The following is a 12,993-nucleotide window of genomic DNA, read 5'->3' on the forward strand; positions in this document are numbered from 1 at the left end:
AAGCTCTTCATCGGGAATTGAAAGGGGGGCAAAAGGGCTGAGAGATGAATGGGAAGGAGCTGGGGGAAGGTAGCTGGGAACGCAATAGGTAGATGAAGGTGGGGGTGAAGATGATAGATTGGACAGGAGGGGGAGCAGATAGATGGGAAGGAAGATGGATAGGTCCTCCAGTCCAAACAAACCTTACCATCAAACAAAAGGGGGTGGGCGCAGTGGTAGTTTGATGCACCAACCTCTACATCCCTGAAGTCTGGTGCCAACTCACGGACTCCTTCTCCTACTGCCCCCTTGACCACGAACTCACTTCCCATCACCAAACCATCATCTCCCAGATCATCCACAATCTCATCACCTCAGGAGCCTCCAACCTCATAGTCCAGGAACCCCACACCACCTGATTCTACCTCCTACCCAAAATTCACAAACCTGACTGCCCTGGTCAACCCATTGGTGGGGCAGCAGCAGACTAAGACAAACTTATCTCTGGATACCTTGACACTGTCCTGCTCCCTTTGGTCCAGGAACTCCATACATACATTCGGGACTCCATCAACGCCCTCCACCTCCTGCATGACATTGCTTTCTCCAGCCCCCAACACCTCATCTTCACGACGGACATCCAGTCCCTGCACACATGCATTGCAATGACAAAGACCTCCAAGCCCCACGTTTCTTCTTTTCTTGCTAACCCAACTACTACCCTTCCACTGACACATATTCGATTGGCTGAACTGGTTCTCACCCTCAACAATTTCTCCTTCGAATTCTGCCACTTCTCCCAGACTAAAGGGATAGCCATGAGCACCCAAAAGGGCCCCCAGCCTTGCCTGCCTCTTTGTCAGGTACGTGGAACAGCCCAATCTTCCATAGCTACATTGGCAGCATTCACCACCTTATACTTGGCTACATTGATGACTGTATCGGCACCTCACACTCCCACGAGGAGGCTGAACAATTCGTCAACTTTACAAACACCTTCCACCCCGATCTCAAGCTCACCTGGAGCATCGCAGACACCTCAGTCCCTTTCCTGGACCTCTCATCCATTTCTGGCAACTGACTTAACATGGACATCTACTACAAACCCACTGACTGCCACAGCTACCTGGACTACACTGCCTCCCACCCTGCGTCCTGTTAAAACGCTATCCCTCATTCCCAATTCCTCTGTCTCTGCCATGTCTGCTCCGAATTCCACCATAGAACACCCCAGGTAGCCTCCCTCTTCAAAAACCACAAGTTCCCCTCCTATGTGGTCGATGATGCCCACCAACGCATTTCCTCCAATTCCTGCACCTCTGCCCTTGAACCCCACCCCTCCAAACACAACAAGGACAGAACCCACCTGGGTCCGCACCTTCCACCCCATCAATCTCCGGATACACGGAATCATCCTCCTCCATTTCTGCCATCTACAAACAGACCTCACCACCAGGGACATATTTTCCTCCCCACCCCTGTGTTCCAGGGAGACCATTCCCTCCTCGACTCCCTTGTTAGGTCCATGCCCCCCACCAACACACCCTCCACTCCCGACACCTCTCCTGCCTCCGCAATAAGTGCGAAACCCTGCACCCACACTTCTCCTCACCTTCGTCCAAGGCCCCAAAGGATCTTTCCACATTTGACAGAGATTCACCTGTACTTCCACACTTGTCATCTACTGAGTCATTGCTGAACACTAACACCCCCGCCCAATCCATCAAGGAGATGCAAGTCTTGGGCAGCCTCCTCTGCCAAACTCTAGCCACCTGATGCCTGGAGGAAGAACGCCTCATCTTCTGCCTTGAGACCCTCCAACTACATGAGATCAATGTGGATTTCAGCAGTTTCATTTCCCCTCCCCCTCACTTACCCCCAGATCCAACCTCCCAACTCAGCACTGCCTTCCTGAACTGTCCGCTCCACCCTCCTCTCCAACTTATCGCTTTCACCCATCGATCGCATTTCCAGTTACTTTCACCCCCAGCCCTACCCCCTTCCATCTATCTGTTAGCCCTTTTGGGCCATCCCTTCATTCTTGAAGAGCTTATGTTCAAAACGTCGACCCTCTTGCTCCTCGGATATTGCCTGACTGGCTGTGCTTTTCCAGCACCACGCTCTTCAACTCTGATCTCTAGCATCTGTAGTTCTCACTTTCTCCAGCAGTCATCTAAGCAAATAAGCAACATCCCATCAAAGTCCTGAATTATGTCTTGTAGATTGTGGATTGGCTTTGCTGGATCAGCAGTTGACTTATATACCAAAGAATTCCAACTTCTGACCTGCTCCTGTAATATAGTATTTATATGGCTAACTCAGTTCAGTTTCTGGTCAACTGTAACATCCAAAGAGTTGATAGTCAGTGATTCATCAACGGGAATGCCAATGAACATCAAGGGCTGCTGATTAGATTATCTTTTCATGGAGATGGAAATAGCTGACATCTACATGGCACACATGTTGTCCAGACCTTACTGGCAAAAGTGAGGTCGGTAGATGCTGGAAACCAGAGTTTAGTTTAGAGTGGTGTTGGAAAAGCACAGCAGGTCAGGCAGCATCCAAGGAACAGGAAAATTGACGTTTCGGGCAAAAGCCCTTCATCAGGAATAGAGGCAGGAAGCCTCCAGGGTGGAGCTGCTGAAGTATCGGAGGATTGAGAATGTTACTTAACATTGCAATGAACTCAAGTTAGAGGGAAGATTATTGATGAAGCACTGACTATGATTGAGCCTAGCACACTACCCCGAGAAACTAACGGCTCTTCTGACAATAGTAATGTCCCTATATCTGGACCAGGAGAGCCAGGTTCAAGTCCCACCTGCTCCAGAAGTGTGTAACGACATCTCTGAACAAGCTGATTAGAGAATACCCACCTTCAGGAAATAATTAGGATGCTGTGGCAGAATAATAGTGTTTCTATATCTGATTCAGAGGGCCTGTGTTCAAACCTCACCTGCTCTCGAGATACGTCACAATATATCTGAACAAGCTGATTAAAAGTACATACCCTGAGAAACTTATTTCTTGAGGCACAATGGTGGTGTCCCCACCTCTGAGCAAGGCAGCCGGTGTTCAATTTACAAATGCTCCAGTTATGATGTCTGAAACAGGCTGTTTGCAAATATCTACCCCCAAAGAACTCCTACAGATATATCCTATTACTGTGATGTCAAACAACCACTGCCATCTTCCTCTGCACTACATTTGACTAACATTTATTCTATTTGCCCCCCAAAAGTCTCCACATAGCATGATTAAAGATTTAGTACCAACAAGGTGTACATGGTACAACTTTCAGGATGCTAGTTCTTTCAAGTATACCATGCGTGCCTTCCCATACAATCAGTATCCAGAATTCATTTTCACTCAAGAACAATATTATGCATTTGCTACTTGGGATAGCACATTAGTTAGCCACTGCTGCCTCAGAGCACCAAGGTTTGATTCCAATTTGATTGGGTGATGGTATGTGGAGCTTACACATTCTCCTCTTGTCTGCATAGGTTTCCTCCTGATGCTCTGGTTTCCTCTCATGGAAAAAAAGAGACTGGCCACGCTAAATTGTTCTGAAGTGTCCACGGATGTGCAGGCAACGTGGATTAGTATGGTAAATGCAGGCTTATGGGGTTGAGGTGAGAGATGGGTCTGGTTGGGAAGCTTTTCAGAGGGTTGTTGCTCAAAGGGCAAAATGGTGTCTACCTGCATTATCATATTCTATTATTCTACTCAGGAAATTACCTCCTCACAAAACATACATTTTAAAGACCAGTTGAACAGTATGGTTGATTTCACGGAGCACAAGGTAAATTTCATATCAGACGTACATTAATACAAAAACCGTTCATTCAGCAATTTTCTTTCACTTGGAATATGGAAAAAAAGAAGTTGTGACAACAATCCAATCACTCGGATTACTACTGTTACTTTGAATTACATTCTTCTCCTTCATATAGGCAAATCTATGAAACTGACATACAAGGGGAAAACACCACACACTCGGAACTTTGTCTGGATAGGAGCCGAAAAGGCATCCCTCTTGCTATCTCACACAGATTGGGTAGCATATTTCCTGAATAACTTTATTACTAGACTGCTGAAAGAAGTAAAGATAGAAATAACAAAGGTGTGGTCTCAATCCTTTAATTTTCATTGATTGAAGGAGTAGTGCCAGAGGACTGGAGAGGTGCCAATGTTATACTAATATTCAGGAAAAGGGAACAGATTGAACTAGGACACTGTAGTCCAATTAGTCCAATGGATGAGAAACATTTTCGATCAGGAAAAGACACAAATTAGTCAAGTATTACTAAAGTTAATTCATTAAAAGGTAAACCATATCTGGCAGACTTGAATGTATTCCTTAATGAAATAATAGGTGGGTTATTCAAAGTAGATTTGAATACATGGACATTTGGAAGTAATTCAGTAAAGGCATAAAGCGTGTTAATTAGGAATAAATGCAGCAGTACCCAAAACTGGATGAGTGGTCGAGGAGACAGAGAGTGGCAGTAGAAGGCTGTGTGACTGGAGGCCGGTGTCCAGTGATGTACTATATGGATGAGTGCTGGGCCCTTTTTTTCAAAAAAACTTAGTGTGGAAACAGGCCCTTCAGCCCAACAAATCCACACCGACCCCCTGAAAAGCAACCCACCCAGACCTATTCCCCTACATTTACCCCTTCACTTAACACTATGGGCAATTTAGCATGGCCAATTCACCTAATCTGCACATTTTTTTGGATTGTGGGAGGAAACCCATGCAGACATGCAAAGGAAAACTTTGAGTGTGCTCAGGACCTGGAACAGTTTATCTGAAAAAATTGGGAAGCTGATTCCATTAATATTTATAGAAAGGCAGTTGAATATAACTTCACAAATTACTCAGCATTCTATTTAAGACAAAAAGCAGAGATAAGGCCTAAGCACAACGTCATTTCAAAAAGGTGCTAAATGGTCTCCTTTTATGCTGCAAGTTTCTATAAATACACAATTTTGATAAGAATTTGCAGGACAGAACGATAGATGTTTATACACCATACAAGACACCTTCTACTTTACCTACTTAATTTTATCTCATCAACTTTCTCCCTTAAAAGGTCCACTGCATATCACATTAAAATGTGACAACCAATGCATTTGACCATTCATTGAATAGAAGATACATAGAAGATTTTCCTTCTTTCTGAAATATCAAGTCCAAGAACCAAGACTTAGGTGTCAATGACAATCTGAACATTACCAAATTTCCTTACAGAAGCAGATGACTGAACAACAACAACAACAACAACAACAAAAAAATAACAGGAATGTCACTAAGTTATGAAGAGTATTTGGGTCAGTTGGACTAGGTACTCTAAAATAAGGCTGACTTTATGAACGCTTCCTCCAAGGATTCAGCAGAATTCTCAGTTTTCACCTTTGTGGTAGAAAGTGATAAAACAAAATTTTCACTTCAGGCTTTTCAGAATTAATTTAAAGTTTGATATTTTATGGTACAATTATGAAGACTTCATAAGTGCAGTGAATTGCTCAAAGATCATAGCATGTATAGACATTAAATGATATCAATACCATCTTATTCTTGGGATTTGACACAATCCAAACTGTCACAAAGTTAAAAATCACACAACACCAAGTTGTGGTCCAACAGGTTTATTTGAAAGTACTGACTTTCAGAGTGCTGCTCCTTCATCAGCTACTTTACTAAGGAGCAGCACTTCGAAAGCTAGTACTTCCAAGTAAATCTGTTGGGAATACAACCTGGTGTTGAGAGATTTTTTAAATTTATCCACCCCAGTCCAAGACCAGCACCTCCAATTAATGGACACTAATGAAGATGATGTTAACCCATTAAAAATATTGCGATACAGAAGGATGCATGTCTTGGCTAATACCTAACCAACAAACTGAAACCACTGAAAGAAAGTTTTTTCGGTCGGTTGGGGGTAAGGGGCACTCCTGTGTGATAACTGGCCGTTTCTGTTTTTCAAAAGTCTAACATGATTAATTTGTTGTCATGAACTCCACTATGTCCTAAGAATATGAATGATACTATCCAAAATCACATTTACTTTTGCAATGTATTCAGTGCATAAAATAAAAGTTGGAAAAATAAATAAATTTTAAAAATATACTGAACATTTATTACCTTTCTAAGCCTTTCGAATGGAGAGACTGCGACTGAATAGTAATGTCACTAGTCTAATTATTCAGATGCTGAAAATGTGTTGCTGGTTAAAGCACAGCAGGTCAGGCAGCATCCAAGGAACAGGAAATTCGACGTTTCGGGTCAGAGCCCTTCATCAGGGATGAAGGAGGGCTCTGGCCCGAAACGTTGAATTTCCTGTTCCTTGGATGCTGCCTGACCTGCTGTGCTTTAACCAGCAACACATTTTCAGCTCTGATCTCCAGCATCTGCAGACCTCACTTTTTACACTAATTATTCAGATGTCCAAGATAATATACTATGGTAGCTGATGGAAGTTAAATTCAACTAACAATATTTGGAATTGAAAGTTAAACTTAGTAATAGCGACCATGAAACTATTACTATAAAATTCCATTTGGTTTACTAATGTCCTTTGTGAAAGAAAACCTCCCAACTTTACCTGGTCTGGCCTATACGTGGATCAGTAATGTGGTTCACTCATAACTGGCCTCTGAAATGGCTTAGCAAACCATATGGCAATTGAGGGATGGACAATAAATGCTCTTATTGCTCGTCAGTGACGTGCACTCAAGCATAAAGAAAATAGTTGATCTAGTTAGGAATAACATGAAAAAGCAAAATTTGTTTCCAAGGCAATAGGAAATGTAGTTGCCAAAGCAGTCAATTTTAAAACAGTATAACGAAAACAGGAAATTCTAAAAATACATAGCAGATCCAAAAACATCGAGAAAAAAAAAGATGTGCACTCTTCAAATGGTTCGGAATAATAAATGGCTCTTCAAATAATCCATAAAAACCAAAAGAACTGCGTTTGCTGTAAATCCAAAAACAAACAGAAATTGCTGGAAAAGCTCAGCAGGTCTGGCAGCATCTGGGAAGAGAAATTAAAGTCAACATTTCTGGTCCGGTGACCCTTTCTAATAAATAATCTGTCTCAAATAGTCTACTTGTAACACACACTATTTTCACCTCAAATTTCCAATAATGCAGTTTCCTTTTTGTTTAATTCCAAGGTGCTTCCTTGGTCAAAGTATCCATACAATAGGTTATCATTTTCTAAACCAAACTGGTAAATTTATAATTTGAACATTCAAATCACAGCATGTGTGGCAATGGCTGTCATATGATATTATTAGCTAACCATTGCCAAGGATACAAAAATGAACAGAAAATGATTTGAGAATTATTGACTTCAATAAAGTTACGTAGAATGTTACAAAACTGTACCTACTTAATGTAACATCTACTTGATGACTGTCTTGGGTACAAAATCAATTTCGTTATCCACCTTTTAATATTAGCCTTGGTAGTACTCTAGCCTGAGTCAAAGACTGTGGATTCAAACCAACATAATCAGGATTTTTCCGCACAACCTAAGCTAATACTTCAATGTAGTCCGCAGATCTGCAATGCCAAACTGCCAAATTTCGGAAAAATACTAAAAATGTCAGTCTATTTACCCTCCAACTATTTATGAAAGATTCATTTGGGCCTTTTGAAGAGGGGGCAGTTAAATTTTCTAGACCTATAACCTTATTGACTAAATTACCTAAAAGCCAAGCTGGCAGTTATTTAATATGCTGTAGTGGGATCTTGTTCTACACATATACTTACTTACAAAACAATTATGATTATATTTCAAAAGAAATGGTTTGGAATGTTCTTAGAAATCCTGAGAATGTGAAAGGTGTCCCGAGTGCAACTTCTTTACTCTTACTGTAATTATCTCCGTACAATCTGCAGAAGTTAGGTTCTCTAGGTGTTTAACTGCTGATAACATGGGCCAGTTTACAACAGTTTGCTCTTTGCCCTCATAACCAAACGTTTTTGCTAATATATATGTTCAAAGCAAAAATGACTGACAAATAGTTCTCAAACATAGCATGCAATGGAATTTTGCACAATAGATTATTCATACCTCTGATTGTATGACTTTAATAAGAAAGAATATATGATAAACTGTTTTGGACAACATAGAGAATTGCTGACAGCATTCCAGAAAGGTCTGTGTGGAAGACTCCACCCGTTGCTGCAGTTTGCTCCAGAAGAGTGTCAGTTCCCTGAAATCAAAAGTATTTAGTTGTTACTGATTTCAAAATACCAGAGCATATGGTGTCAAGGGATAATGAGGAGCATGGATTGCTAGCTGGCTACAAAACAGAAAAAAAAGAGTAGCTACTCTGCATAGCAGTTGGTGGATAACGATGCTCCACATGCACTGACACTGGAATCACAGCTGTTCACAATCTATAAACAATTTGGAACTGGGAATCAGAAGAACAGTTTCAAAATCTGTGAATGATTCTAAACTGAAGGGTGAACCTTAACACTGAAGAAAATTTGATAAAATAAAGAATTATTATTAACAAAAATACTAAATAGGTAAGTATTTGGTGCATACATTTTAAAGAGGGGGAAATGAGAGATGGCACATTTGAAGAATAAAGAGGTCACACACTTCTTGGATGAGAGTCTAAATGGGGTAGAGGTAAAGATACATGAATCACGACAAGTAGCAACAGCAAGAATATAAAGCAGACCAAGCACTGGAATTCATTACCAGGGAAACTTATTTATAAGCTGCTTTTAGACTATGATTGGAAGTATTGTGCACAGCTCAGGTTATTTGGGAGGATCAAATTTAGGTGCAAATTATACTGTAAATGGCAGAACCCTTCGGAACATTAAAATACAGATGGATCTGGGCTTGTAGGTCCACAGTTCCCTAAAAATAGCAACACAGGTGGGTAAGATTATTGAGAAGGCATATGGCATGCTTGCCTTCATTGGCCTGTATATGGAGTACAAAAATTGGCAAACCATGTTCCAGCTACATAAAACCTTTGTTAGGTCGCATTTAGAATACTGTGGGCAGTTTTGCTCACCACACTACCAGAAGGACATAAAAGCTTTGGAGAGTATGCAGAGAAGGTTCACCAGGATGTTGCCTGGTCTCGAGGGGTTAAAAACACTGGGAATATTTTCACTGGAAAGATAGTAGCTGAAAGGAGACCTGATTGAGGTCTACAAAATTATGAGAGGCATAGATAGGGTGGATAGTCAGAAGCTTTTTCCTATGGTTAAAGTTTCAATTATAAGGGGGCACAGGTTCAGGGCGAGGGAGGTTTTTCCAGAATGGCAGGAGCCTGGAGATAACTGCCAGAAGAGGTGGCGGAAACAGGCACGTTGGCAACCTTTAAGAGGCACCTGGACGGTTACATGACTAGGGAGGGATATGGACAGAATAAAGGTTTGGCTTTTAAGTAAGACATGATGAATGGCACAGGCTTGGAAGGCTAAGGGCCTGTTCCTGTCCTGTATTTCTCTTTTGTTCTTCTACTATATAAAGGCATAGATAAATTCTGAATAAAGCCCAAAAGTAGATTAACAAGGATATTGGTGAGGCCGCTGTTGGAATACTGTGAACAATTCTGGTCTCCTTCCTATCGGAAGGATGTTGCGAAACTGGAAAGGCTTCAAGACAAGATTTACAAGGATGTTGCCAGGGTTGGAGAATAGGGAGAGGCTGAATAAGCTGGGGCTGTTTCCCTGGAGTTTTGGAGGCTGAGGGATTACATGGTAGAGGTTTATAAAATTATGAGGGGCATGGATAGGATAAACAAAGTATTTTCCCTGGGGTGGGGGAGTCCAGAACTAGAGAGCATAGATTTAGGGTGAGGGGGAAAAGATATAATAGAGACCTACAAGGCAACTTTTCATGCAGAGGGTGGTACATGTATGGAATGAGCTGCCAGAGGAAGAGGTACAATTGCAACATTTAAAAGGCATCTGGATGGGTATATGAATAGGAAGGGTTTGGAGGGATATGGACTGGGTGCTGGCAGGTGGGACTAGATTGGTTTGGGTTATCTGACCAGCATGGACAAGTTGAAACGAAGGGTGTGTTTCCATGCTGTACATCTCTAGGACTCTTTACTAGCACTAAAATTATATCCTTGACTTGCAAGTTAGAAATCTTTTCCACAGGGAGAACAAGTTGTGGTTGATCTACTAGAGATCTTTAAGATTATGGAAGGATTTGATAGGACATAATTAGAAAAATGCTTCCATTGCATGCTCATTAGATGTCATCATAAATAAAATTGTTAGTATGTATTTCAAAAGAAGTTTTGTTAATCAAAGCGGAGATGATATACAATGAGGAAGCATGTCTTCCTATTTGAAATTTTAGATTAGTGACTAGATTTATAATTAACGTAAAGATGTAGTATTGCATGGACAAACCAAGTTGAGAAGGATGGACATGAGAACGGACAGACAAAGTATAGTTGAGCTGAATAGTTTTATTAGCTCAAGATTAGCTTTATTAAAATGTGGTCAAGATCATAAATATTTATAATGGAGTAATTACAGAGAAACTGCTTCTAATCGTAGAAGGGGACCCTACTTTTAAGTGGACTGTCAAATAGACTAGACTACATGCAATAGAAGGAACTTGTCTTTTTAAGAAGGAGTTTTGGTGATCAGTGATGTGGTGAGTGAGAGAGTGGCAGAAATGGATTCAAAGGACTGTTCAAAAGAAAATTATTAGAAGGAAAGAAACTACTGAAATGAAGAGGAGCAAGGAATTCATCATCCAGCTCCAAACAGCACAAGCACATTGGTCAGATGACCTATTTCTGTACTGTATCTATAATTTAATGCATTTAGATATTAAGGGGAAAGGAACAGAAGTACATGTAGATAGAGTTAGATGAAGGGGGAGTGGAAGGAAGCTTGTGTGGAGCACAAACAATGGCGTGGACATGTAAGATTAAATAGTCAGGTCTGGGGTGCAGATGTAAGAAAGAACATAAGAAATGAAGAGCAGAAGATCATTCAGTCCTTTGAACCTGAGCCACGGTTGATAGTAACAGTTGATCTGATTGTGATATTAACTCCACATTTCCACCTGATCTCATAACTCTTGACATCCTTGTCGAGCAAACATCAACTTCAGCCTTGAATGTAATTAATAACCAGTTTACTGGAAAAGATAATTCTAAACACTATCTGAGAAAATAAATTCCTCCTTATCCACATCAATATAGCAAGAGTTAATGCTGCTGTCTAGGGTTAATTGATTATATTTATTCAGTTTTTAATTAAACAGGGAAACAGGTGGTATTGAGTGATTGAACAGTCAATAAACTCAAGACAGAGGGCCCTCTTGTGGTGCACTAGTAGTGTACCCATCCCTGGATCAGGAGACCCAGGTTCAAGTCCCATCTGCTCCAGTGGTGTCTAACAACATCTCTGAACAGGTTGCTTACAAAAATAGGTTAAACATTAAAAAAGATAAATTCAAGACACCCCTTCCAGCTCCATTTTGGATTTAGCACCCTTCTTCTCTTCCTCACTCCCCCTCATCTTTGATGGTTTGCATTACCCTTAATTGGCTTTGCACATAAATTATACAATTGGAAACATGGGTCACTTACTGGTGGTGGTTACTAGATAGAAAAAATGCACAGATGGTGATAGGAATGGATGCCCACTAGCGGGCAACATTGTCTGGCAGAGCTAGGGAAAGATTTCATCAATTATACAAAAATAAAAACAAACAGGGTTAGTTGGACGGGGGTGGGGGGTGGGGTTGCATTTTGGTTGATCGGTAACTCTGTCTACGGTTCTTATGATACAGTGATTATGGCCCTACTTCTGGATGAGGAGGTCCATGTTCAAGTCCCACATACAATAACACGTCTGAACAGGTTGATTAAAAAGCACCTAAATTGTCAATACCCTTTTCCTTGTGGATAAAGTTCTATTTTACCAACAGGTTTAGGTACAAGTTGACAATCAGTGTCTTAAATGGGAAAAACACTTTAGATTAGATTAGATTAGATTACTTAGTGTGGAAACAGGCCCTTCAGCCCAACAAGTCCACACTGACCCGCCGAAGCGCAACCCACCCATACCCCTACATTTACCCCTTTATCTAACACTATGGGCAATTTAGCATGGCCAATTCACCCGACCTGCACATCTTTGGATTGTGGGAGGAAACCGGAGCACCCGGAGGAAACCCATGCAGATACGGGGAGAATGTGCAAACTCCACACAGTCAGTCGCCTGAGTCGGGAATTGAACCTGGGTCTTTGGCGCTGTGAGGCAGCAGTGCTAACCACAGTGGCACCGTGCCGCCCATATTTTTAAAACTATGTCAATTAGCTCTCAATTTGTCCAGGAGGATATATCCTCTCAGCATCCACCTTGTCAAGGTCCCTTAGAATCTCCTGATTCATTAAGATCATCTTATATATAAGCCAAGCCTGCTTGACCTGTCCTCATGAGTAAAAACATTCAGCCCAGGAATCAGCCCACTGAACCTTCTCTGAATTTCCAATGCAAGTACGTCAATTTGCCTTCTTAATTATTTGCACACTTCCTCTGCTACTTCAATTCCCAGTCTTGTATGGTCTAGCTGGATCATATATTCACTGTAGTAGAGGGTGACTTTCTCCTACTTGTGCTATTTTGTGTCAGACATTGGGAACACAGGTCTCTATATGGGAACATAGAGCAGGGAGCAAGTCAAAAAACACCATGACTTTATCTGTTAATACAACACAGTGAAACATTACCACATCACTTCCATTATTACAAACATTAGTCCTTTGAAACTAGCAACCTTTTACTGTAATCAGATACACAAAGACCAATAACATTTGCCAATAAGATGAAGTTTGGGAACAAAATAAACTCAAACAAAATTATTTCTATAAAAAATTAGCTCTAAAAGAAATTTCTGTGTGTTAGCAGAGAAAATAATTACAATTTCTTTTAAAAAAAACAATATAGTTGATATAAAGCAAAAAAAAAGTCGCAATTTAACTCATT

The 12,993-nt window shown here is 41.0% G+C and overlaps 1 protein-coding gene across 1 annotated transcript in view; it reads right to left on the reverse strand.

The window, feature by feature from the left end:
• Positions 1-12,993, reverse strand: part of LOC132819564 (zinc finger protein 292-like) — a 199,920-nt gene that overhangs the window by 9,184 nt on the left and 177,743 nt on the right. Inside the window, exon 7 of the mRNA XM_060831133.1 lies at positions 8,069-8,210. Coding sequence (XP_060687116.1) covers positions 8,069-8,210 — 142 coding nt within the window. The remainder of the gene's footprint in view (positions 1-8,068; positions 8,211-12,993) is intronic.

Source organism: Hemiscyllium ocellatum, chromosome 10, assembly GCF_020745735.1.
Source record: "Hemiscyllium ocellatum isolate sHemOce1 chromosome 10, sHemOce1.pat.X.cur, whole genome shotgun sequence".
Lineage (NCBI taxonomy): Eukaryota > Metazoa > Chordata > Chondrichthyes > Orectolobiformes > Hemiscylliidae > Hemiscyllium > Hemiscyllium ocellatum.